The 27,234-nt window shown below is 41.6% G+C and overlaps 1 protein-coding gene across 7 annotated transcripts in view; it reads right to left on the bottom strand.

Annotated features, from left to right (window-relative positions):
* Window positions 1–845: 845 nt before the first annotated feature.
* tmcc3 (transmembrane and coiled-coil domain family 3) overlaps window positions 846–27,234 on the bottom strand; it is a 149,313-nt gene continuing 122,924 nt past the window's right edge. For all 7 annotated transcript variants that reach the window (XM_063072282.1, XM_063072283.1, XM_063072284.1 and 4 more), the window contains 2 exons: window positions 16,652–16,787; window positions 846–9,966 (listed from right to left, as the gene is read on the bottom strand). In XM_063072282.1, the coding sequence (XP_062928352.1) occupies window positions 9,661–9,966; window positions 16,652–16,787 (442 nt within the window). In that variant the 3' untranslated portion in view covers window positions 846–9,660. The remainder of the gene's footprint in view (window positions 9,967–16,651; window positions 16,788–27,234) is intronic.

Raw genomic sequence — 27,234 nt, 5'->3', positions numbered from 1 at the left:
TGGTTGCATTATTGAAGCATGATTACCCAGAAATAGAAAAGGCTGGAGAAAGTGATGGTTACAGCCCAGTCCATCACAGCCAATGTCCTCCACAATATTGAGCACGATTACATGGAGTGCTGTTACAAGAAGGTAGCATCCAGGCCATACTCTCTTCTCACTACTACCATTGGGCAGAAGGTACAGGAGCCTTAGGTCCCACACCACCAAGTTCAGAAATAGTTATTGCCCTTCATCCATCAGGCTCCTGAACCAGCGTGGAGTACTTCACTCACCACAGCACTGAACCGATTCCACAACCTTTCAATGACTCCACAGCTCATGTTCTCAGTATTATTTATATTTTATTCGCACTATTCATCTTCTTTAGCACATTGGTTGTCAGTCTTTGTTTGTGTATAGTTTTTTTTCGCAAATTCAATTGTATTTCTTTATATTCTGGTAAATGCCCACAAGAAAGCAAATCTCAAGGTGGTATAAGTGACATATACCTGCTAAAATAATAAATTTACTTTGACTTTGATGTTCAGACTGTGACCTCTCTGGTGGATGTTAAAAGCTCCACTCAAAGAAGAAACCAGAACTTCCTCATGGTGTTTAACCAATATTTAGCTGCTGACTCAAATAGACCTTATGTTGTCTGAAAAAAACATCAAAAATATCTGCGAAGACAGGAAATTAAAACAGAGTACAGATATACAGTACTCTGCGGGTCTGGCAGTATCTATGGGGATAAGCAGGGTTTCTCCTTGCTATAGCTAGTATAGTTACATTTTCCCAACATCACAGCATCAACAGCCGAGGAAAAAAAATCAGATGAAATGCCAACTTAATCAGCAGTTGATTTATTGAAAAAATATATAATAGGCTGATCCAATAACAATGGCGATAAAAGCAAAATCCTGTTATGTTCTAATGGAAGGTTCCCAATGAGTTAGCATGGTTGTTAATCAATGAAGTTAGTTTTCACAAAATTCCAGGTGTGAGTAACTTGTCCCCAGATTTAACATATTGCACCAAAGTGGTGGGTTCAACAATTAGCTAAAATAAACAGCATTATCAGGATACAGTAGCAGAAGTAGGCCATCTGCCCACCAACTTTAATCATGGCTGAATGTTTTCCTCAATCCCATTCTCCTGCCATTTCCCCATAAACCTTAAACCCCTTACCAATCAAGAAAATATCAGTCTGTCTTAAATACATTTAATGACTTAGCTTCCAAAGCCCCCTGTGGCAATCTGTTCCACAGATTCACAACCCTCTGGTTGAAGAACTTCCTGCTCATCTCAGTTCTAAAGAGACATCCATTTATTCTGAGGTTGTGCTTTGGACACTCCCAAAGGAAACATATTCTTAGCAAGCAACACACATAAAAGTTGCTGGAGAACGCAGCAGGCCAGGCAGCATCTCTAGGAAGAGGTACAGTCGACGTTTCGGGCCAAGACCCTTCATCGGGACTAACTGAAAGAAGAGCTAGTAAGAGATTTGAAAGTGGGAGTGGGAGGGGGAGATCTGAAATGATAGGAGAAGACAGGAGGGGGAGGGATGGAGCCAAGAGCTGGACGGGTGATTGGCAAAAGGGATATGAGAGGATCATGGGACAGGAGGCCCAGGGAGAAGGAAAAGGGGGAGGGGGGTAAACCCAGAGGATGGGCAGGGGGTATAGTGAGAGGGACAGAGGGATATTCTTAGCAAGGTTACATATTCTGCAAAAGATTCAAGATTGTTTAATGTCATTTTCCAGAAAACAAGTGTAAAGGAGAACAAAATCATTGTTACTCCAGATCTGATCCAGCACAAAAAAACACTATAAATACATTCGTTAGCTTATATACATAGATTGATTGTATGTCCTTAATGTGATGCTAAGCACATAAGTGCTGTACATAAAGTGACTGACAGCAAATGGTAAACTATTGGTGTGGAGAGGTGAGTTAGTGGGTGGAGATGTTGATCAGCCTTCCTGCATGAGGAGAGAGAAGTGGCTTTGCATCTTGACTATTTGGGGTCTGTTGATTAAGAAGTCAAACACCCAGTTGCACAGTGGTTTATTTAGACTGAGGAGTATGAGGTTGTTCAGCAAGGTCTGTGGGATAATAGTATTGAATGCCAAACTGAACCTAGAAGCAGCATTCTGACATAACTAACTTTGTTTTCCAGGTGCATGAAGATGTTATGACATCTTTTGTAGAGCGGTTCTGTCGATAAGCATGTTGGTGAGTGTCTAACGTGGCAGAACTGGAGTTATTGATGTGTGCCATTACAAGCTGTTCAATGCACTTCATGATGATTGGCACTAATGCCACCAGGTGGTTGTTGTTTGGTTTTGAAGGTATAGAGTTCTTGCGTACAGGTGGCTGATGTGAAGCATGTGGGGACAGCAGCCTAGATAAGTGAAGTGTTGAAGATTTCCATGAAGACATTAGTGAGCTGTTATGCACTTCCCTAAGTAATGCTGTGTGTCTGATTCCAAAGAGGAAGCTGGAGTACCATTCAGTGAGGTCATCATTGATTCTGGTTTCCCCAAGTTAATCATCCTGCCATATCGCCATATTTTTCAGCAGTAAAGAGAGTAGGCCTGTTGTAAGTTTGATTAGTATTCAATCCTAATTTAATATCATACTGTGGTCAATCATTACCCTACAACTATCAGGCTCCTGAACCAACATGGATAACATTTTGACTCTGAACTAATTCAGAATCACTTACAGAAACTCTCCAAATCATGTTCTCAGAATTGTTTTTTATTTGCACAATTTGTCTTCTTTTGTACGTTGTTTGTCATTCTTTATGTATATTTTTTCATAAATTCTACAGTATTTCTTTCTCTCCCTGTAAGTGCCTGCAAGAAAATGAATCTCAAGGTGACATATACAGAATACACTTTGATAATAAATTTAATTTGACTAACTTCACACAGCTGTACAAGAAAATGTTCTGACCAGTTCTGTGTAAATTTACACTGTAAGTGGATGATCAACAAATTGCAGATTGGTCAGTTGTGTTGAACACATCTGTGTCATTGGCTCAACACTTTCCCCAGTCTTTGTCATCACAGTGTTGCACCATACCTCCAACAAACTTCCTATGGAAATGGAGCTACTCTTCATAGCTAATGGGACATAGTTCTAATGGTTCATTGTTGAACATTTTCCATTAGTTCAAAGTACAAAGTAAATTTATTATCAAAGTGCATATAATCTGTATGTGACCATAGTCCGGGTCGCCTAGCTACAGGAAAGATTTCAATAGGATTGAGAGTACAGAGAGAATTTGTAAGGATGTTGCCGGGCCTTGAGGACCTAAGTCAGAGGAAAAGGTTGAATAGGTGAGGATTTTATTCACTGAAGTGTAGGAGAATGAAGGGAGATTTGATAGAGGTATACAAAATTATATGGGGTATAGATAGGGTAGATGCAAGCATGCTTTTTCCACTTAGGTTGAGTGAGACTAATACTAGAGGACATGAGTTAAGGGTGAAAGGTGAAATAAAAGTGGAACATGAGGGAAACTTATTTACTCAGAGGATGGTGAGAATGGAATGAGCTGTCAGTGGAAATACTGAATGCGGGTTTGATTTTAACACCAGAGAAGTTTGAATAAGTACATGGATGGGAGGGATATGGAAGCCTATGGTCCAGGTGCAGTTTGATGGGACAAGGAAGAGTAATAGTTTGGCACTGACTGGATTGACTGAAGAGCCGATTTCTGTGCTGTACTGTTCTGTGACTTTATAATGAATGTGATGTTGCTACACAGCACAATGGACAACTAATGTTGTGAAATAATTCTACCCATCCTGATCCAGAGGAGTCTTCAGTAACTGTTGCAATGAGAGCTGATGAGTGGTGGCTGGTTGCATGCTACCAAACCTCGTTAGGTGTTGGCTCAGTCCTTGCTACCAGTTATACGGCAAGCATCTTTGTCGTAGATGGAGGCCCATCGCTGACAGGAGCACCTTATCATTTTCAACTCTATAATTAATAAACCACAAGCACCTACTGTCCCACAGGTCACTTTCCCTCTGTGGCTGATCTCCTCGTAGCTGCTGGTTTAATTTCCAAAATGAAATGGGTGGCACAGTGGCATAATGGTTAGTGCTATCATTTTACGGTGCCGGCTGAAAGATCAGAATTCTATACCCACCGTTGTCTGTAAGGAGTTTGTACGTTCTCCCCGTGACCATGTGGGTTTTCTCTGGGTGCGCTGGGTTCCTCCCACAGTCCAAAGATGTATGGTTTGGGTTAGTAAGTTGTGGACATGTTACATTGGCACTGGAAGGGTAGTGACTCTTAAAAGGTGCTCAACATAATCCTCGCTGATTTAACACAAGCAAATCATTTCACCGTATGTTTCGATGTACGTATGACAAATATAGCTAACCTTTAAACCTTTACAACACAAAATAGTTCAGTCCAAACTAAGTTCAAAAATCAAAATGCACACAGAATCAATTCACTACCTTCACTGCTATCCTTGGATACCTTTGTCTCTTCCAACTGTCATGCTTTGATTACCAGAAACTGCGGTGTCTTAGGTGACAAATATGGGCTTCTAGTTGCAAAGACAGTCTTGAGGAGCTTTGAGTGAGAAAGTCCTCTTCAGATTGCATTTCTCTGTCAGTTCATGTCTTTCTAACAGCCATTAGTTATAGTGCACAGAAATGGACCATTCAGCCCATCTACTTTAATCTTAATTGTCTGCATTAGATCTCCACTCTTGTATGCCTTGCTTATTTAAATGCCTATCAAAATGTTTGAGACGTGGTGATTGCATAAAGCTCCACCAACTTCTTTGACAGTGAGTTCTAAATCCAGCCGAAAACCCTTTTAAAAATCCTTCCTGTCACCACAAGCCTATACTGTCGTGCTTTTAATACTTCTAATATGGGAAGAAGGATCTGACCATCTACTCTATTAATGCAACTTATAATTCTAGGAGAGGACCACAGGTTAGTGTTGTTTGGAGACACTGCCAAACTGGAGCAGCAGTGTCTCAATGTTCCTGGTGATTTGTAGGAGGATCCATTTTGAAACTCTCAATGAGACTCTGCAAATACCTTGAACAATGTGTCCACATAGTCTGAACTGATTAAGACTACAGCAGCCAGATATTAAATGGAGTCTGCTTGTGTTGCAGTGGAAGCTAGGGCATCCACCATCACAGGGGTTATCACTACGTTTAGTAAATTAACAGAGTTGTGAACCATTTCAAAACAGACTGGGACTGAACTCAGTGATTGCAAAAAAACCTTGTTATAAGTGGCACCACACTTTTATTTGCAGAGTTTCTAGCAGGACTGCCTGTGCACCAAACATTTCACTGTGAGCACCCATCCGTTGCCTTCTGTGGGCTGCTGTTTAACCGCTAATCAAAGCCTGTGCAACAGAATTTGCATTGTATGTTTCTCTCCAGTAACCTAGCAGCTGACTGCACACTGCTGTGCCTAATGACACATTATTTGCATATCCCACCTCTGAGCTAACTTGTAATTATATGTGTGGTAGAAATATCTAAATCACCATCAATATCTGAAATAGTAACTGAGAGTATTGAACAGTTTGCTATTTTTCTATTTCTGGTGACATAAAAGGAGAAAGGTCACACAACTGTCCCTGAGAGTGTATGGGAGCTGAAAATCTATCCTGGGCCCAACATATTGATGCAATTGCAAAGAAGGCATGTCAATGGCTATATTTCATTAGGAGTTTGAGGAGATTTGGTATGTCACCATTCTAACTGGTTGCAGCAGCATGTGATATGGAGGTGCCAATGCAGAGGATCGGAAAAGGCTGCTGAGGTTTGTAAGCTCAGCCAGCTCCATCAAAGGCACTAGCCTGCCCACCAGTGAAGAAATCTTCAAAAGATGATGCTTCCAAAAGGCAGTATCCATTATTGGATACTGTCTCTTCCCAATACTAACATCAGGGTGGAGATGCAGGAGCCTTAAGGCCCACAAAGGAACAGACCAGGAACCCATGAACACTGCCCCAAAACAACAAATTTCACGACATATTACCATATGAAAGTGATAATAAACCTGAGTCTGGGGTGAGAAGGAAGTGAACCATTTTAATTACTGTACTACCTTCTTCAGGCTGAATGGTACAGCTTTTAGAGGGCTTGAGAAAAGAGTTTCTGTTGGTTTGTAGATGTACTACTTTTAAATTATAAATTAAACTCTTGTTCACATATCTTTGTAAAAGATAGCATGATTAAAGAATGTATATTGCAGAATTGCATTAATGCTGAATTGAAACATTTTCTTCGTTGAAATTCTACATTTCCTAATCTATTCGTATGCACTCATCTGTGGTTATCATCTGAGTTTGAGGTTGAAACAAAACTGCTGGAAATCAGCATCTCATTTGTGATCTGAAAACAAGCGTTCATAATGAAAAGTGACAGATATTTGCTTCAATAGTTTCAGGAGGCCAAGGGTGTTGCTTATATTTGATAATGGACCTGGCTCACCTGGAAGGGAAGATACACCTCCTGAAGATCACATTTGAATGGATTGTCTGGCTGTGGCTGGACAAGCTGCAGAATGCTTCATGGTAGTCAGTCCTGGCAGGATGTTTTATATTATATGATTACTTGCTAGGAATATAGATAGCCACAGTGGATCTTGGTGTTTACCTACAGGTTCCCAACCTGGGGTCCACAGACCTCTCGGTTAATAGTAGGGGTTCTGGCATAAAACAGGTTGAGAACCCCTGTTCTGGGGAATAAAGTCCAAACCTATTTAACCAATCCCTGTAACTCAGATCTCCAAACTCTGGGAACTTCCTTGTAAATTTTCTCTGCATTTTACCAATTCTTATTTACACCTTTCCTGTAGGTAGGTGACCAAAACGCGCACAGTGTTCCAAATTAGGCCTCACCAACATCTTATACAATTTCAATATAACATCCCAACTCCTGTATACAATACACAGCTATATGAAGGCCAATGTACCAGAAGTTTTCTTTATGACCCTATGTGACATTGTCAAAAGCCTTGCTGAAGTCCAGCTTTCATCAACTTTCCTGGTAACTTCTTCAAAAAATTCTATAAAATTGGCTAGACAACTTACCATGCATAAAGCCATGTTGACAATCCCTAATGAATTCTTTTCTGTCCAAATACTTATATATCCAGTTGTTTAGAATACTTTCCGATAATTTTCCCTCTATTGATGAATGGCCTATTCTTGGCTTATTCTTAGAGCCTTTCTTAAACAATGTAACAACTTTAGCTATCCTCACCCATGAGATGCTTTAAAGATCTCTGCTACTGCCCCTGCAATTTCTGCACTAGCCTCCCACAGCATACAAGGGAACACCTTGTCAGGTCCTACAGATTTATCCACCCTAATTTGCCTCAGACAGTAAACACCTGATCCTCTCTAATCTTCTGTGTCATCTCCCGAGTAAGTACAGATGGAAAAAATCCATTTAAGATCTTGCCCATCTCTTCCGGCTCCATCCATAAATAACCACTCTGATCTTCCAGAGGACCAGTTTTGTCCCCTGCTATCTTTTTGCTGTTAAAATACCTTTAGCTCTTTGGATTCTCCTTCAGCTTGTCTGCTAGACAACCTCCTGTCTTATTTTACTCCTCCTGTTTTCCTTCTTAAGTGTTGTCTTTCATTTCTTATACTCCTCAAATACCTCATTTGTTCTTGCTTGCCTATACTTAATATGTACCGCCCCCTTTTTCTTAACCAGGGCCTCAATATCTCTCAAAAACCAAGATTCTGTAAACCTGTCATCTTTACCTTTTATTCTGACAGGAACATACAAAATATGTACTCTCAAAATTTCACTTTTGAAGGTCTTCCATTTACCAAGTACACCATTGCCAGAAGACAACCTGTCCCAGTCCACTCTTTCCCAGATCCTTTCTGATACCATCAAAATTGGTCTTTCTCCATGTTAGAATCTTGACCTGAGGACCAGACCTATCTTTTAACATAATTGCTTTGAAACTAATGGCATTATGATCACTAGATGCAAAGCATTCCCCTACATAAGCTTCTGTCACCTGCTACGTCTCATTCCCCAACAGGAAATCTAATATCCCACTCTCTCTAGTTGGGACTTCTATGTATTGAATAAGAAAACTTTCCAGAATACATTTGACAAACTCTTTTCCATCCAGTGCTTTTATAGTATGGGTGTCCCAGTCAATATGTGGAAAGTTAAAATCACCTACTATCACAACCTTATGTTTCTTGCAAAAATCTGCAATCTCTCTGCAAATTTGCTCCTCTAAATCCTGCAAACTGTTGGCTAGCCTGTAACACAATCCCATTAATGTGGTCACACCTTTGTTATTCCTCAGTTCTACCACAAAGCCTCACTAGACAAGCTCTCCAGTCTGTCCCCTCCTCCCCCTTTAATACCTTCCACTCTTTCAGATCTAAAGCAACGGAAGCCTGGGACTTTGATCTGCCAGTCCTGCCCCTCCTGCAAAAATGGCCACAGTATCATAATTCCATGTGCTGATCCATGCCCTAAGCTCATCTGCCTTTCCTATAATATTCCCTGCATTGAAGTATATGCAGGTCAAAATACAAGTCCAACCACGCTCAATGTTTTCATTCCTGACCTTGTATATAGGCTCAACAACATCTTTCTCCACAACCGCTCCACTATCTCTTCTGGCACTCTGTTTCCCACCCCTCTATAACTCTTCGTTAGGGTTGGTGAGACAAAGCCGAACTCATGTATATTAAATATGAACTAACTGTTCTTATATTGAATGTACTTGCCTTTCAGCACAATAACAGGCCTGGTTCTGAGCACTTCTGGTTAGACAGAGATTGCACTTCCCCACACATAAATATACGTACATACATTTAAAAGCATAAACTTAAGACAAATTCTATAAGAGCTACAATTAAGTGTACTTCATGAGATTAAAAGTTGACTATACAGTACTAGTGTATTCAAATTGCTCCCCCCGAAGTAATTACATATGACAAATACTTAACAAGTACATAGCACAGAGATATTAATTCTCTTGTGGTCCAGCAGGTGTACAGATAAAAATTAGAGAGAATACATTCACTAGACAGATTTTCCACAGAGCTGGCATAGAAATGTTTATTTACAGAACTGGTTTTATAGAAAGTATTATTTCCTGATAGATGGTATAAGCCTCGAAGCTGAGTAAGATGGTGGAAAAGATGACTTGTACATAGGTGAGCAGAAACGCAGTCATCATGTGAACTTTCCACCATCCATACATTGTCCATTGGTTGGCTCTCCCTCTTTCAGGACGTAAGGTGCAGGCATTCAAGTAAAACAAATGACGATATTCTTGTTCCATTTTTCTCACCCCACTTTTGCTGGTTTCCGGTTGGTCTGTAAAATATTATGTGATCAAAGACCAGTGATGGCTTCATTTCTCACTAGTCAACTCTGTTCAAAGGATCATTTCACACAAGAAGTGACAATCAGCGGAAGGTAAAAGGACGCCATGAGGCATTGGCTGTAGCAGGAACAGATCTTAGAGAGAATCTTGCAATAAATAATATACTGCACACGTCAAATAATTCACTTTCCAAATCCTATTTAATGTTGGTAATCAAGGTGGAAATCATGTTATAAATTCCTTTATCTAGATTTTTTCTTTAATTTCAAAGTAAAATTTGCTTGACAAGAATTCGAAATCACAGTTGATATGTAAAAATATGTTCTGTTAGACACTGAAGCTGATCCCATTTTTTCCAACAGATGAGAATGAATATCACTGTACAGAGCATGCACATGATGTGCAAACGGCTCTTCATGAGAGGAATGCTGAATCTGGCAACTGTGGAGACACAGACAAGGATGACGGTTACGATGGCCAGTAAAACGTTGATACATTTCCCCAGCAGCACCTTGGCATTGGCATTTTCGTTCTGCACCACCTGCTGCTGTTGTTGATGTAACTCCAGGGTGGCGAGGCGAGTCTGGCATGACTCCAGTGCTTCCTACACAAGAACACACAAACACAGCGCTCATCAGTGGGCGTGGCTGAAGTAGCCAGATAAGGTACCATTTCAGATTAATTTTAGATGTAAAATCTGAAACTGCAGGAGGCATGTACACAGAGAGATAATTAATGATTCAGCTTGAATACCTTTCATCAACACCACCCCCCCCCACGCCCCCAGGTTGAGAGGAATGTCTGTGGGGTGTGGGTGAAGAACAAGGGTTGACTTGGTCTGCTCGTTCAGACATGGCTTCTTAACCCTGACATCTTAGACCCTACTTGATGTTGAAATCCCTGCCCCGATTGACTGGAAAGCTTTGCATTTTGCTAGCTCAGTCAGTAGTCTTCTCCAGCCTTTTGCAATCGCACTTCCTTCACTCTTGTCCGACCCCCACATGTTTGTCTTTTTTATCAGCAATTCGCCTTTACAAATGTACAAAAACAGACAAAACTATGCATAAACACAGAAACTGGAAATCCAGAGGAACACACACAAAATGCTGCAGGAACTCAGCAGATCAGGTAGCATCTATGGAGAGGAATGAACAGTCGACATTTCAGGCCGAGATCCTTAGTTAGGACTGGAAAGAAAGGGGAAAGAAACCAGAATAAGAATGTGCAGGAGGAGGACACAAGCTGGCAGGTGATAGGTTTCACCAGGGGATGGGAAGATGGGTGGGTAGCGGATGGTGAATGGAGTAAGAAGCTGGGAAGTGAGAGGTAAAGGGCTGAAATTATTCATTTATTTATCTGTTATACTATTCATTTACTTTAGGCATCACTCTGAGGAACTCCTGCAGAGATGTCCTGTGGCTAAAGATGACTGATCTCCAATTACAGCCATCTTCCTTTGCACTAGACATGACTCTAACTAGTGGAGTGTTCTCTGTTTGATTTCCATTGACTCCAGCTTAGCCAGGACTTCTTAATGTCACTCTCGATCAAATACTGTTGGGATCAAGGGCAGTTACTAGTTAGACCTCACTCACACTCTCCCTATATCTATGTCACAGCACGGCTCTGTATACACTTTAAACTACTTTTTATAATCCTGTTTACATTGCAAAAACATGCTGGTATTTATTTACTTATGCACATTTTATTCCATATCTGTACTTTATTTTATCTTAACCTCTAACTATTTTATGCAGTTCTTTATTTTTCATAATTGTTGATGTTGATTTTATTGTATGTCTTGTTAACACACCACAGCAAATTCCTAATACATATAAATGTATCTGGCAATTAAAGTCGATCCTTGATCCTTGGTCATCTCACTTCACCTCTGGAGTTCATCCCTCTTGAACATATATGTGAAACAAGGCTGTAATGAGGTCAGGAGCTGAGTGACTTTGGCAGACCGAAACTAAGTGACTGTGTGAAGTTACTACTCTATACCACCATCGATCACCCCTTCCACCACTTTGTTGATGCCTGGGAGTAGATAAATGGGGTGTGAATTGGCCAGATGGATTGGTCCTGCTTCTTGTGGACAGAATGTACCGGGACAATCTTTCACATTGTTGGGGATTTGCCAACTTTGTATCTACTGGAACAGCTTGGCCAAGGGTCAGCAAGCTCTGGGCCACATCTTCAGTTCTATTGCTGGAACATTCTCAAAGCCCATAGCCTTTGCTGTATCCAATGCATTTAACAATTTCTTGGTATCATGCAGAATGAAGCAAGTTTGTTGAAAACAGGCATCTGTCACAGTGGGGAGTGTTGGAGGCTGAGGTGGATCATCCATTTGGTACTTCTAGCTGCAGATTCTTGCAAATGCTAAATCTTTCTCTTTTGTACTGACGTGTTGGGCTTCCTCATTGTTCACAGCCCCCCTTCCATTGATTTGTTTCAGTGTCCACCACCGTTCACAATAATCCACGGGCTATGGGATTGTTTAACTCTCTCTAACGCAACACACACACAATGCTGGAGGAATGCCAGGCAGCATCTATGGAAAAGGGTACAGAGGACGCTTCGGGCCCAGTCCCTTCTGCAGGTTTTCTCGTGTTTGTGATCGGATCTCTCTCCTGCATGCTGTTTATGGTGATTAACATTCAAGTAGTCATATCCTGTAACTTCAGGTTGATTCCTCATTCTGAGGTGTACCTGGTGATACCCCTCGTATGCTTTCCCTGCACTCATTGAACCAGCGTTGATCCCCTGGTTTAACGGTGAAAGTGGGAAATACATCAGACTCTTGTTGCATTCAAATCTGCTGCTGAGGGCCCCTGGCACCTCACTGATGCCCACCTGGAGTTAGTAGATCAGTTCGAAATCTGCCCTATTTAGCATGGTGGTAGTGCCTCACAATAATGACCGTGAATTGAGTCCAAAAAGGGATCTAAACAAGGGCACAAGGGTTTTTTTAGATGAAAGGTTAATCACTGAACACATGGATGTCAGTGAACAGGGCTTGGAGACTTGAACGAAGATGAAAATTCAAGTATACTGATAGACAGCATCAGAGATCTGTGCAAATTTATAAGTCTAGGCCCGAGGTCGAAGGTCAATGATACTGGAGGTCATATCAGTTGAGGCCCAATGATCAAACCCACGACTGGCAAGTCTTGCGGTTGAAGCCTGAAGGTCAAACCTATGACTGGGGTCAAGACCTGGAGGTCAAACCCATGATTGGCGAGTACTGGGATCAATACCCAGACATTAGCGAAGTCTAGAGGGAAAAGTCGATGGTTGAATCTGGAGCTCAAGTTTAGAGGTAAAAATCTCCAAAGTCTGGAGATCAAGAGCAAGTCCAGACCAGACAATGGAGGTTGGAGGCCCGATGTCTGTGAATTTCAGATTCCAGTTTGGAGGCCTATGTGTGTGAGTGGGTGGAAGTGTGGGAAAGGGACTTGTTTTGCTGCTGTTATCTGTTTTTTTTGTTCTGATGTTGTTGCTGTTGCTACTTGTGTTGTTCTGTGTTGTGTTGTGTTGTTCTGCTGAGCATGGTATGTTGGTGCCGGAATGTGTGGCAACACCTGTGGGCTGTCCCCAGCACATCCTTGGGTATGTTGATTGTTAACGCCAATGACACATTTCGCTGCATACTCTGACACACATGTGATAAATAAATCTGAATCTGAATCTGACTAAAATGCATTCACCTTTAAGAAGTCCTGTTTACTACACAGTAATAACTAAACTGCATCTGTTTGCTTCACTTTAACTGGTCACAAACTTCACTTCCTCCTTCGACAACCTTCCTCTCTGGTATCCAGATAGGATATGACAGCATGAGAGGAGGAGAGGGGTGGATGAGGGTGAAGGTTATTTGACTAACCTCACAGCTGCAAGGAGTAGCCTGCAATGAGCCCCCACACTCCGGTGTTATTTTAACCTGCTGTCAAAGATGAAAGAATGGCAATGTCATGTAAGTTAGTTCCCTTGCTGCTTCTGATTATAATCAAATAGCTAATCATTTAGAAAAGCTGAGTTTAAACTAGTCAATGTGGTTTAATGTCATTTTGGTCAAATTTCCTAGTATTCTTTGATGATATAATGGGATGGGGGAGGCGGAGGAGGATAATAAAGGGGGACCTGTAGTTGTAATGTATTTAGATTTCCAAAAGGTATTTGACAAAATGTCAAACAGGAGGCTGATGCACACACTAGAAACTACTGGTATCAGAGGAAATATGTTAGAATGAATTGAAGACTGGTTGCCTTGTAGAAAACGGAGTTGGAATGAACGGGACCCTTTCAAGCTGGAAGGAGGTAACTAGGGAAATACTGGGATCGGTTCTTTGGCCTCAATTGTTCACTATTTATATTAAAGACCTATAAAAGATTTCCAGAACTTCTAATGATAAGAAAAGGGGTTGGCAGGCATATTGTAAAATGGTTATTGCAATTTTGCAACCGAATATACAGCAGGTTGTGAATGGGCAAAAGCCTAACAAATTAAGTTTAATCCGGGGAACCACGAAGTCATGCACTTTGGTAGGAGTAAGCAAATCTTCCTATTCTTAAATTGAATTCTATGTTCCAGCTGTTCATATATTCAGCATAACTTTAGCCCCTTTACCTAAAATAAAAGATAGAGTAATGTTGCAGGCAGTACAAAGGAGGCTCACAAGTCTAATTCGCGGGTTGAGAGGGTTGCCCTACCAAGAGAGATGCAATAATTTGGGCCTGTATTCCTTGGAATTTAGAAGAACGAGGGTGACTTTATTCAAACATATCCTTAGAGGGATATTTTCACTGGTGGAAGTCTAGAAAAGGGGACATAAGCATTTAAAACTGGGATACATAGAAATTCCTACTTGCCAAGGACGGCAAATCTCTGGAATTCTCAGCCCCAGCAGCTGGTGGAAGCTGGATCATTAAAAGTATTTAAAGTGAAGGTGAATAAACATTTGATGGATCGAGGAATAAAATGGCACAGGGAGAATTGAAGCCCTTGTGCAGTAGAACAGCTGTGATCGGATTAAATGGCAGGACATGTTGGAGAAGCCTGCTGGTCTACTCCTGCTACCATTTTCTTGAATTCTCGAATTTTTGCCAGAACCTGATGTGGTCATTCTGGTTTAAGACGGCGCTGCCAAAGACATACAACAGCTTATTGGTGATTCAAAAGCAAAGGAATTCCATTAAAAACATTATTAATAACACTTTTTTTGAAGTAAATTGTGGTGAACTATCACTGCAAGCAATGAGGAGGCAAGTGAAGGCAAGGCGAATTCATGAGATGTGCCCTGCTGGCGAGCTGCAAAATCACTGCACTTGGAGTTGGAGCCGTGCTGGTTGGAGTGGAGGATTCGTAGGGGAGATGATAGGACAGAGGAGTTCCGATGCCAGTCCAGCTTACCCGGGTGTGAGGCTGACTTGCTCAATTTGGAGAAGTTGAGAATGACTTCTTCGGCAGCCAAATCCAGCTCTGAAGCAAATCGCTGAGTGGCATGGTCTAGGCCCGGAGCAATTCACTGCAGTGAGGCCTGCGTCCCAATACATAGTACAATACGCTGTTTGGATAATCTAAATGCCAGCCCAGACAGACTGGAAGGCCGGGTGTCGGGCGGGGTTGAATCGCTCCGGGCACAGAGCTGATTTGGAGAGGTCAAGAACGACTTCTCCAGCAGCAAAATCTAAGCGTGGAGCGATTTGCTGCGGTGGGGCCAGGTCCTAGTACGAGGTTCGGACATACTTAAACGCTAGCCCAGATAGTCTGGGGGCTCCTCTCCCCATGATGAGACTGCCCCTGGCCGCTGTGCTTCATGTCTGTGAACTTTCCAGTGATTTGCCCCGCTGATATGATGAACTGAACACCGAGGCTTTGGGCCTACTCCCAGCTGCTCTGGGGATTTGGATCTAAGGACTCTGTTTGGTTTGGAATGCTGTTGTTATTGCTCACTTCTATTTTTGCATGATTAGTTTCATGTCTTTTCTCTCTCTGTGAGCACTAGGGGCTGGTCTTATATTTTTAAAATTGGCTTCTTTTGGGTTCCTCGCTTTACGACTGCCTGTGAGCAAACAAATCTCAAGGTTGTATAATTTATACATTCTTTGATAATAAATGCACTTTGACCTGCTGAGTGTTTCCAGTGTTATCTCCATTTACTTTAGGGTAAGGTATCTGTTGTACTTTTAAGAGAATAGGAGTTACTTTCATAAAATGTCCTCTTGGTAAGAATGTACTATTCAACCCTCTGCTGAACTGTCACAGTCTTAGAATGATGGTTAGTTATCAGTGACAATCACAGGAAATTATATTGGTCAGTCAGTTCCACAGGGAAAACAAGTTTAAATTTGGGGCACAAGATTCATATTCCACAATATTCCATACAGGAAGAGGATGAGGGCAGCTGCATTTCAGCAAAATGCAGATACTGGAAATAGAAACATAGAAACATAGAAAACGTACAGCACAATACAGGCCCTTCAGCCCACAATGCTGTGCCGAACATGTACTTATTTTAGAAATTACCTCGGGTTACCCATAGCCCTCTATTTTTCTAAGCTCCATATACCCATCCAGGAGTCTCTTAAAAGACCCTATCGTATCCACATATTGATGACATACGCTTCTTTTTCTTAAAAAAAGGTAACCTAAAAAGCCTAAATTCTGACATTTTGTGCAAAATGTCACCACAGGTCACCCAATCCAGTAAATCTTAAAAAAAAATGCCCAGCTGTAGTTCCACTAACAATGTACAAGTGCTAACAGAAGAATGTTTCTGGTCAATGATGAATAGTCATTGATCTAAGATGTCAATGTTCCTCCACGGTGGTGCCCAACCAACTAATTACCTCCAGTGTTTTCTGTTTTTTTTGTTCTAATTTCCAGCTTCTGCAAATTGTGGTTTTCTAAAGCAATAAGTTACATTATTAGGATTGTTGACAAAAAAACTTGCTTTAACTGGTAACTTAGGGTGGGGAAAAGCACAGTAGTGTAGCAGTTTACAGTGCCAGCGATCCTGGTTCAACTCCTGCCACTGCCTGTACACTAAATGCACAACCACAGGTGGAGAGGCATTTAAAGCTCAAGGGATCAGAACTGGAGGAAAACCCAAGGGTTGCAAGACCAAAGAAGGTAACGATGAATGGGGAGCGACGACGTGACTGAGGCCTTAAATACAAAGATGAGATTATTAAAACGGCTGAATTACACAGAGGCCAGTGTCAGTCTGTGAGCACTGGGCAAAACAGTTCTGTACTGAGAAGGTGTTCATGAAGCTGCAGACCTGAATATCACGGGCCCGTTCATATGACTGATAGGCGACTTTTTCCTCGATGCTTGCCAGCTCTTGCTTTAGGTCCATTGTCTCATGCTGATGAAGCTCAGAGAGGTCATTCAGCTGATCTTCCAAATTTGCCAACCTGAAACATTAGAAATGATGCTCAGATTTAACAGGTAGTTAGGTAAACAAATTATCTTTCAGTTAAAGACATGTATTTAGACAGTAGTCCCTCAATCTCAAAATATTCTAAAGTAGTTTTAGAAAAAGGCATTTAAGGCATTTTCCATAGGCATTTAAGAAACTAAGGTACATGGATAATAAAGAAATTCAGGGCTATGAGGAAGAGAAGCATTAGATTGATCTAAGAAAAGGCTAAAAGTTCGGGACAACATCGTGGGCCAAAGGGCCTGTACTGTGCTATTGTTATGTATCCATTTATATTTTGACTCTTACGAGTTGCTGTCGAGCTTCCCTGTGTGTTATGCACTGAATGTAATGTGAGAGGACATTCTGTGTAGAAAATTTACAAGTAAAATAAACTGCGGCATGATGTTTCTCACCCCACTGTCTCTCATGTGGATTAATCGCAGCCACCCAGCTCCCCAATACCAAAAGCATAACAACTGGCAACGAGGTGACTATAATAATTGTTTTGTTCCCTTCAGCAAGAAAAGTCCATGTGCAATGCTAGCAGTGTACCGCTGTGTCATGTGGGTGAGTAAAAAGAAAATGACCACAGGAAGTGTGGTGAATGAAGAATCCGAGGGAGAGTGAGAATGGGAGGGTTAAATAAAACAAATGAAAGAGAGAGAGAGAGAGAGAGAGATAAGACTGGTTATATTTTCTGGAATGTATTGTGCTTGAAAATGGTGTCAATGTTTGGAAGTATGGGGTCTTATGATGAAACAACAGAAGAATGGAGTTCATATATTGAAAAATGTTAATATTTTGCATGGGCAAATCAAATTTCAGATGATATTCATGTACCAACTTTTCTGACTGTAATGGGTGCAAGATTGTTTAATTTACTACACAGTTTAGTGGAACCTCCTAGGTCTGGTGATAAGCCTCATGAGGGCATAGTGAAAGTCTTAAAATACCACTATTCGCCTAAACCTTTGGTTATTGCTTAGAGGTGTAGATTTCATAAGAGGAATCAAGAATCTATTTCACAGCTTGCTGCAATGCTGAAGCAATTGTCTGAACACTGATGGCTCGATTGTGGTATGTATAGTGAAAGTGAAAAGACATTGTCAACCAAGAACACTGCAATAAACAAAAATGACTTGGAAAACCAAAAAGAAACATGGCCAAGGTGGAGCATACTGAGGACTTTGCATGTTTTATCTGTTTCAGGACACAAAGGCAGCTGTTGGGTGAGTCCGTGGTTGGATGGAGCTACAATGGGAGGAAACAGGCGGACACGGGTACTGCAGGGTCACTGGTGTCTGACACAGTTTACAAAGGGAAATTGCAACATCTCACCCCAGAAAGAACAAGGCTGACTTCAATGACTTAGACTGGTGAGGTTGTTCCAGTGAGAGGAGTAGTGCATGTTACAGTGGAGATTAATGAACAGAGAAAGAAAGTTCAAATGTACATTGTTAAGGATAGTTATCCAGCGCTCCTGGGACGCTCGTGGTCGAAGCAGCTCAAACCCAATCGGCACGAAGTGCACTTGGCTGGTGGGAGCACTGGTCTACAAGAGGTATTGAAGAAAGATGCAGAGGTAAGTGGAGAACTGAGCAGAATGAAAGGAATCACTGTTAAGGCCCAAGTTCTTCGTGGGGCAGTGGAGGCAGCTGCTGGGCCTCACTGGTGGCAGGTGATAAGTAAGAATGGATTGAAGAAAAATACGTATTAAATGATATAATAAAAATATGTGGCATGAAGGAAACATACAGATATTCCAAGGAAAATCATAGAGTACCCATACAGTATGCAAGATCATAAAACCATTAGGGGCAGAATTAGGCCATTTGGCCCCTCGAGTTTGCTCAACAATACAGCCGTTCAGCCCACAAAGTTGTGCCGAACATGTCCCTACCTTAGAAATTACTAGGCTTCCCCAGCGAATAAAGACACAGAGCTGTCAGTCGCTCCTCATACAATAAGCCTTTCATTCTCAGAATCACTTTAGTGAACCTCCGCTGAAGCCTCTCCAATGTCAGCACATCCTTTCTTAAATATGGGGCCCAAAACTGCTCACAATACTCCAAATGAGGCCTCACCACTGCTTTACAAAGACTCAACATTACATCCTTGCTTTTATATTCTAGTCCTCTCAGAATTAATGTTAACATGGCATTTGCCTTCCTCACCACTGACTCAATGTGTAAATTAACCTACAGGAAATTCTGCATGAAGACTTCCAAGTCCCTTTGCACCTCAGGTTTTTGAGTTTCCCCCCCATTTAGAAAACAGTCTATGCTATTATTCCTTCCACCGCAGTGCATGACCATACACTTCCCAACACTGTATCCCGTCTGCCACTTCTTCGTCCTTTCTCATAATCTGTCTAGGTCCTTCTGCAGTCTTCCTGCTTCCTCAACACTACCTGCGCCTCCACCTACCTTCATATCATCCGCAAACCTGGCCTCAGAGATCAATTCCATCATTCACATCATTCACATCATTGACATACAATGTAAAACAAAGCAGTCCCAACACAGACCCCTGCAGAACACCACTAGTCACAGGCAGCCAATCAGAAAACACTCCCTTTATTCCCACTCTTTGTCTCCTGCCAGTCAGCCAATGCTCTATCCAAGCAAGTATCTCTCCAGTGATACCACGGGCTCTTCTCTTGTTAAGCAGTTTCTTGTGTGGCACCTTGTCAAAAGCCTTCTGAAAATCCAAGTACACAACATCCACCGATTCTCCTTTGTCTATCATGCTAGTTATTTTCCTCAAAGAATTCTAACAGATTTGTCAGGCAGGATTTTCCCTTAAGGAAAACATGCTGACTTTGCCTATTTTATCATTTGCCTCCAAGTACCTCAAAACCACAAACTTTACAATTTACATCCTTTACATCATCTTCACAGCCACTGAGGTCAGGCTAACTGGCCTACAATTTCCTTTCTTCTGCCTCCCCCCCCCCACCCCAAAGGGTAGAGAGACATCTGCAATTTTCCAGTCCTCTGGAACCACGCCAAAATCTATTGATTCTACCCATGTCTGTTCTAATATCATCGGAGCTAGCCCTTTCTTCCAATCAACTTTAGCAGCACTCTCTAGTTCCTTTGTCATTACCTTTACTCAACTATGATACTGATACGTCTGATTTTAGTTTCTCCCTCTCAAACTGAAGAGTGAATTCAATTATATTATGATCACTGCCTCTTAAGGGTTCCCTTACATTAAATTCCCTAATCAAATCTGGTTAATTGTAAAACACCAAATCCTGAATTGCCCTTTTTTCTAATGGGCTCACCACAAGTTGCTCTAATCCCCTTTAAATTGACTGTAAAGCCTGCCTACAGAGAAAACTGATAGGTCTACTTAGCACAAAGAGAGACCAATCAGGGTGCTCTCTCTGTCACTCACTGTCTCTGTCTTTCCCTCCCTCCCTCCCCCTCTCCTTCTCCCCCTCTCCCCCTCCCTCTCTCCCTCCCTCCCTCTCGCTCACTCGCTTTCAAAAAAATCAATTTCCAGGATATTGTATATAATTTGCGGACATCAGGGAGCCACTGTCAATATGCGGGAGACTCCCGGAACTTCCAGGAGAGGTGGGATGTCTGTTCAATTATCCCTTTCTAAACTTCTGTTGTATTCTTTACTTTGGAGACTCCAGTAATCTCTCCTGCACTCTCCTTTCCTTTTACCTTATCCATACTTTTTCCAACATGTTCCCACAAGAGGCCAGGCAGAAATGGAAACTGACCAGTATTCTCTCCACACGTGTATCTGCATGTCACCCTGGATTACATGTTCAAGCTGGGTGGGCCTAGGACAAAGTCCAGAAACTGAGACAGGCCTGACGTTGCTTAACTCGGCCTTGTCTGGTGCCCTGCTCTGGAGTCTGTGCCACTAAACCTGTTCCAGGGAGAGAAAGATTTGGATGGAACTAATTAAACTTTTGATTAAAGCAATCATACTTTACAAACTGATCTTTCCCGTCTAAAGGCCATCGTTAGGTTTTCCAGATATGCTACTAAATTGAATGCAACACTTTTACTTATTTCATCGATATGTTGAACACATCATGAGGAATGCTGGTCTAAAGGACTCAGATGTTGGAATCGAAATTGCCGGATGAAATATTAAGAACCTGAGATATGCAGGTGACACTACTTTAATGGCTGAAAGTGAGGAGGATCTGAGGAAGCTTCTCATCAAAGTGAAAGAAGAAAATGCAAAAGCTGGCTTGTTGCTCAGCATTAAGAAAACCAAATTATGTCCACCAGCCCTGTTAACTCCGTGGTAATAAATGGAAAGGAAGTGGAAGTAGTAACGGATTTTGTCTTCCTCGGTTCAAAGATTTCTACAGATGGTAACTGCAGCCACAATTTTAAATGGCGCTTACTTCGGGGGAGGGTAACAATGGCAAATTTAGATAAAATACTGAAGAGCAGATACATAATTTAATGCAGACAAGTGTGAAGTGTTGCATTTTGGAAGGACAAATTAAGGTAGGACATACACAGTACGGCAGGTAGGGCACTGAGGAATGTGGAGGAACAAAGGGATTCCCTGAAAGTGGTGTCACAGGTAGACAGGGTTGTAAAGAAGGCTTTTGGCATCCTGACATTCATAAATCAAAGTATTGAGTATAGGAGTTGGATGTTATGGTGAGGTTGTATAAGACATTGGTGAGGCCAAATTTGGAGTATTGTGTGCAGTTCTGGTCACCTAACTATAGGAAGGAGATCAGTAAGATTGAAAGAGTGCAGAGAAGATTTACCAGGATGTTGCTGTGTCTTCAGGAGTTGAGTTACAGGGAAAGATTGAATAGGGTAGGACTTTATCCTTGGAGCGTAGAAGAATGAGGGGGGATTTGATAGAGGTTTTCAAAATTATGAGGGGTATAGACAGAGTAAATGCAAGTAGGCTCTTTCCACTTAGATTAGGAGAGATAAATACGAGAGGACATGGCTTTAGGGTGAAAGGGGAAAGGTTTAGGGGGAACTTCTTCACTCAGAGAGTGGTGGGAGTGTGGAACGAGCTGCCATCTGACGTGGTAAATGCGGGCTCACTCTTAAGTTTTAAGAGTAAATTGGATAGATACATGGATGGGAGAGGTCTGGAGGGTTATGGACTGGGTGCAGGTCAATGGGACTAGAGGAATAAAGTTTCGGCACAGACTAAAAGGGCCGAGTGGTCTGTTTTCTGTGCTGTAGTGTTCTATGGTTCTATAACATTGTCTGTGAAGATCCGTATAGTCAAGTCTGTGGTATTTCCAGTTGTGGTGTATGGCTGTGAGAGCTAGACTATTAGTAAGGCTGAATACAAAAGAATCAACACCTTTGAAATTGGATGCTGGAGGGAAGTTTTAAGAGTTCTTTGGACAGCAAGAAGATCCAACAAGTCAATACTTGAAGAAATACAGCCAGAATGCTCACTAGGAGGCTTGATTATGAGATAAAAACTCAAATATTTTGGCCACATCATGAGAAGACAGGATTCCTTGGAGAAGACTCTCACGTTGGGTAAAACAGAAGGTAAAAGGAGAGGAAGACAGAGGCTACCATGGATAGATAATACTACCCAGACAATGTGTATGACCTTGGGGGATCTTAGAGAGATAGTTTCCAACAAGAAGGCTTGGTGTGCAGGAGTCCATGAGGCCACGAAGAGTCAGACTCAACTCAACGACTGAACAACAACAAACTTTACAAACACTCTTCTTGGACATTGGATTGCAATAGTGTTCTGGGCACGACCAGTGCTGAAGTGTAAATTCCCTGCCATCTCTCCAGCAACAGAGACAATATGAAGTAACATGTTGCACCTTTACAGCAGATGTCTTCACAACCACTGAGGTCAGGCTAACTGGACTATAATTTCCTTTCTTCTGCCTCCCTGCCGTCTTAAAGAGCAGAGGGACATTTGCAATATTCCAGTCCTCCAGATCCATTAAGGAATTTAGTAATTCTTAAAAAGTCATTAATGCTTATACAATCTCTTCAGCCACCTCTTTCAGATCACTGGAGTGTAGTCCATCTGATCCAGGTGACTTTTCTACTTTCTGGTGCAGTTTCCAAGCACCTTCTCCCTTGTTATAGCAAATGCACTCATTTTCGCACCCGTACACTCTTGAATTGCCAGCATATTGCTAGTGTCTTCCACAGTAAAGACTGATGCAAAAAACTTATTCATCTGTCAGTTCGTCTGTCATTTCCTTGTCCCCCATTACTACATTTCCAGTGTCATTTTTTAGTGGTCCATTATCTACTCTTTCCTTCCATTTAATCTTTATATATATGAAAAAAATCTTTTTGTATCCTTTTTGATATTGTTGGCTAGCTTACCTTCATATTCATCTCCCCTTCCCCCTAATGTTTTTTTAGTTGCCTTCTGTTGGTTTTTAAAAGTTTCCCAATCCTCTAACTTCCGACTAATTTTTACTTATTATATGCCCTCTCTTTTGCTTTTATGTTGACTTTGACTTCCCTTGTCAGTCATGGTTGCATCATCCTGTCTTTAGAATACTTCTTTGGGATGTATCTATCCTGCACCTTCAAAATTACTCCAAAAAACTTCAGCCTTTGCTGCTCTGCCATCATCCCTACTCGTCTTACCTTCCAATCGACTGTGGCCAGCTTCTCTCACATGCATCTATAATTCCTTTTACTCCACTGTAATACTGATACATCTGATTTTAGCTTCTTTCTCTTAAATTGCAGAGTGAATTCCATCATATTATGATCACTGTCTCCTAAGGGTTCCTTTTCCTTAAGCTCCCTCATCAAATCCAGTTCATTATCCAGCTCAACCACAAGTTGCTCTAATAACCCTTCTTGAAGGCATCCTACAGTCTCTCTCTTGGGATCAAGCACCAAACAGATTTTCCCAATCTACCTGCATATTGAAACCCCCCATGGCTATTGTAGCATCACCTGTTGACATGCCTTTTCTATATCCCTTTGTAATTTTCATCCCACATATTCAGAGGCCTGTATATAATTCCCATCAAGGTCTTTTTACCCTTGTAGTTTCTTAACTCTACTCACAAGGATTTTACATCTTCCAATCCCATGTCACCTCTTTCTAAGGATTTGATCTCATTTTTTACCAACAAAGCTATGTCACCCCATCTGGCTACCTGCCTGTCCTTTTGACACAATGTGTTTCCAACTATAGTATTCTTTCAGCCACGACTCAGTGATACCTATAACGTCATACATGCCAAAACAAAGACCAGTATATCTTTTGGAAAAATATGACAGTGAAGACATCTGGGACCTTGAAAAGTGGTATGCATCTTTGTATCCCAGTTCTGGCAGGAATTTGCCAGAAAGACAATGCTTCAGATTTGGAGAGAGCAGTTCTCAAATGAAGAATTGCAGATTCACAAGAGAAAGGACGGAAGGGGATCTTGATGTTGTACTCAGTCCTCAGCACTGAAGCTTTGATGGTGGCTTTTGTGTGACCATACCTCCAATAGTCGACAATCTGAAAGCCCATTGGAAAATAAAGAGAATGAAGATATTCATGGGTTGGGTTGCCAGCGGAGAATTGGAAGTGGGCAGTTAATAACATCAAGAATGTTTGATTGTGGTGGCTGGTGGCAGAGACTGGTGTGTGTGTGTGTGTGTGTGTGTGTGTGTGTGTGTGTGTGTGTGGAGTTGATGAATGTCTGCAGCAGAGTGTGTTGGCATGTTAGCTTAGCGGTTAGTGTAACGCTATTCCAGCACCAGTGAGCCAGGTTGAATTCCTGCCACTGTCTACGTTCTCACTGTGACCACGTGTGTTTCTTTCCGGTGCTCCTTTTCCCTGAAGACGAATGCATGAGCAGCTTAACTGGTCACCTGGGTGTGATTGGACGGTGCGGACTACTGGATTGGAGGGGCCTGTATCTCTAAATTTAAAAAAATACATGTGGAACAAATTCTCATGAAATGCTTCAAAAGCAGGAGCTTGACTTCATTTTGTGCTCGCCTGGGCACACAAGTACAGCTGAAGCTGAGGAACGCCCTGCCGGCTTTCCAGAGAGAGGCAAAATGACCCAGGAGCCATCATTATCGTGTTTCCTAACACACAAGTACACTTTTAATCACATAGTACTGAAATAATCTAAGTCATGCGGTCCAATTTCTAGACCTAGTTTCAGAAAGCACTTTCACATCCCTCTTCCAAATAGTGTCCTGGGATTCTGACGTGCTGGAGAGAGCATTCATAGTAACAGCTGCACACAACACAGTCTGACAACGTTCACGTCTACATCCAGATTATATGTCAGACCTTAGCCTATTCACAAGCAGGACTGAATTTCAATATGTTTTTATTGTGTGTGGTACAGCTTGTAGTAACTTGGATTTTATCCAAAAGAACATAAGTTGTGGAATAGCACCGCCAAATGGCTACATTGCACATTACATGTGCCAACTTTGTTCTAGAATAACTTGTTAAACTAGAATAAACCACAGATTTTCTTCCTGGCCCAGATAAAAGACCACAGGCAGGTCAGTGAATCACCTTTCGATGCAATGTTTGAATTTAACCTCTTGCTGAATAAGAATCGCTGAAATAGTGTGTGTCATGAAAACTTGTTCCGAAGTAGTAGTACAGTGTAATACATAAAATTGTTGTATGTTACAATAATAAGGTATATTCAGTGCCTATAAAAAGTATTCACCACCCCCCCCCGGAGGTTTTCATGTTTTATTGTTCTACAACAGTGAATCACAGTGGATTTAATTTGTTTTTTTTCACACTAATCAACAGAACACTAATCTAAAACCATTTGGCTGAATCGGTGGTGATTTGGTGTGTGACTCTTTCGTGTCAAAGTGATTTAAAATAATTACAAATATAAAACACAAAATAATTGATTGCACAAGTATTCACGCCGTTCAAGTCAGTATTCAGTAGATACATCTTTGGCAGCGATTACACCCTTGAGTCTGTGTGGATAGGTCTCTATCAGCTTTGCACATCTGGACACTGCAATTTTTCCCCATTCTTCTTTACAAAACTGCTCAAGCTCTGTTAGATTGCATGGGGATCGTAAGCAAACAGGCCTTTTCAAGTCCAGCCACAAATTTTCAATTGGATTAAGCTCTGGACTGGGCCACTCCAGGACATTAACTTTGCTGTTTTTAAGCTATTCCTGTGTGGCTTTGTCTTTATGTTTGGAGTCATTGTCTTGTTGGAAAACAAATCTCTCAAGTCGCAGTTCTCTTGCAGACTGCATCAGGCTTTCCTCCTGGAATTCCCTGTAATTTGCTGCGTTCATTTTACCCTCTACCTACACAAGCCTTCCAGGACTTAATGCAGTGAAGCATTTCCACAGCATGATGCAGCCACCACCATGCTTCATGGTAGGGATGGTGTGTTTTGGTGATGTGTGGTGTTTGGCTTGCGTTAAACACAGCGTTTAGTCTGATGGCCAAAAAGTTCAATTTTGGTTTCAATGGACCATAGAACCTTCTTCCACATGACTTCTGGCAAACTCTAGCTGAGAGTTCATGTGAGGTTATTTCAACAGAGGCTTCCTCTTTGCCACTCTCCCATAAAACTGCAACTGATAAAGCACCCGGGCAATAGTTGTATTCCCAGTTGCCTGCAGGGTTGTCATAGGTGTCTTGGTGGCCTTCCTCACTAGTCCCCTTCTTGCACAGTCACTCAGTTTTTCAGGATGATCTGCCTAGGCAGATTTACATCTGTGTCATATTCTTTCCATTTCTTGATTACTTAACTGTACTCCAAGGGATATTCAGTGACTTGGAAGTTTTCTTGTATCCATCTCCTGACTTGTGCTTTTCAATAACTTTTTTGTAGAGTTGCTTGGAGCGTTCTTTTGTCTGTGTAGTTTTTGCCAGGATACTAACTCACCAGCAGTTGGACCTTCCAGATACAAGTGTACTTTTACTACAATCAGTTGAAACACCTTGACTGCACACAGCACAGTCTGCATTTAACTAATTATGTGACTTCTAAAGCCAAATGGCTGCACCAGTGATGATGTGGTGTGCTATATTAAAGGGGGTGAATACTTAATGCAATCAGTTATTTTGTGTTTTATATTTGTAATTAATTTAGATCACTTTGTAGATCTGTTTTCACTTTGACATGAAAGAGTCTTTTTTCTGTTGATCAGGGTCAAAAAAAGCCATGTGATTCAATATTGTAAAACAATAAAACCTGAAAACTTCTTGGTGGGGGGGGGCGAATACTTTTTATAGTGCAAAAAGAGAGCAAAAATATTGAGGTATTGAGGTAGGGTTCATGGACCATTCATAAATATGATCCATAGTCCAGTAGGCAACTAATAAAAATAAAAATAAAGGCATCCGTTAGTCTTGCGAGACTATGGATCTGCGCCTGGAAAGTCTTCACTCTCCAGGGTGCAGGCCTGGGCAAGGTTGTATGGAAGACCAGCAGTTGCCCATGCTGCAAGTCTCCCCTCTCCACGACACCAA

Source organism: Mobula hypostoma, chromosome 20 (genome assembly GCF_963921235.1).
Source record: "Mobula hypostoma chromosome 20, sMobHyp1.1, whole genome shotgun sequence".
Taxonomy (NCBI): Eukaryota; Metazoa; Chordata; class Chondrichthyes; order Myliobatiformes; family Myliobatidae; genus Mobula; species Mobula hypostoma.
Note: the sequence above shows the minus strand (reverse complement) of the source record. Positions and strands in the feature narration are given on the sequence as shown.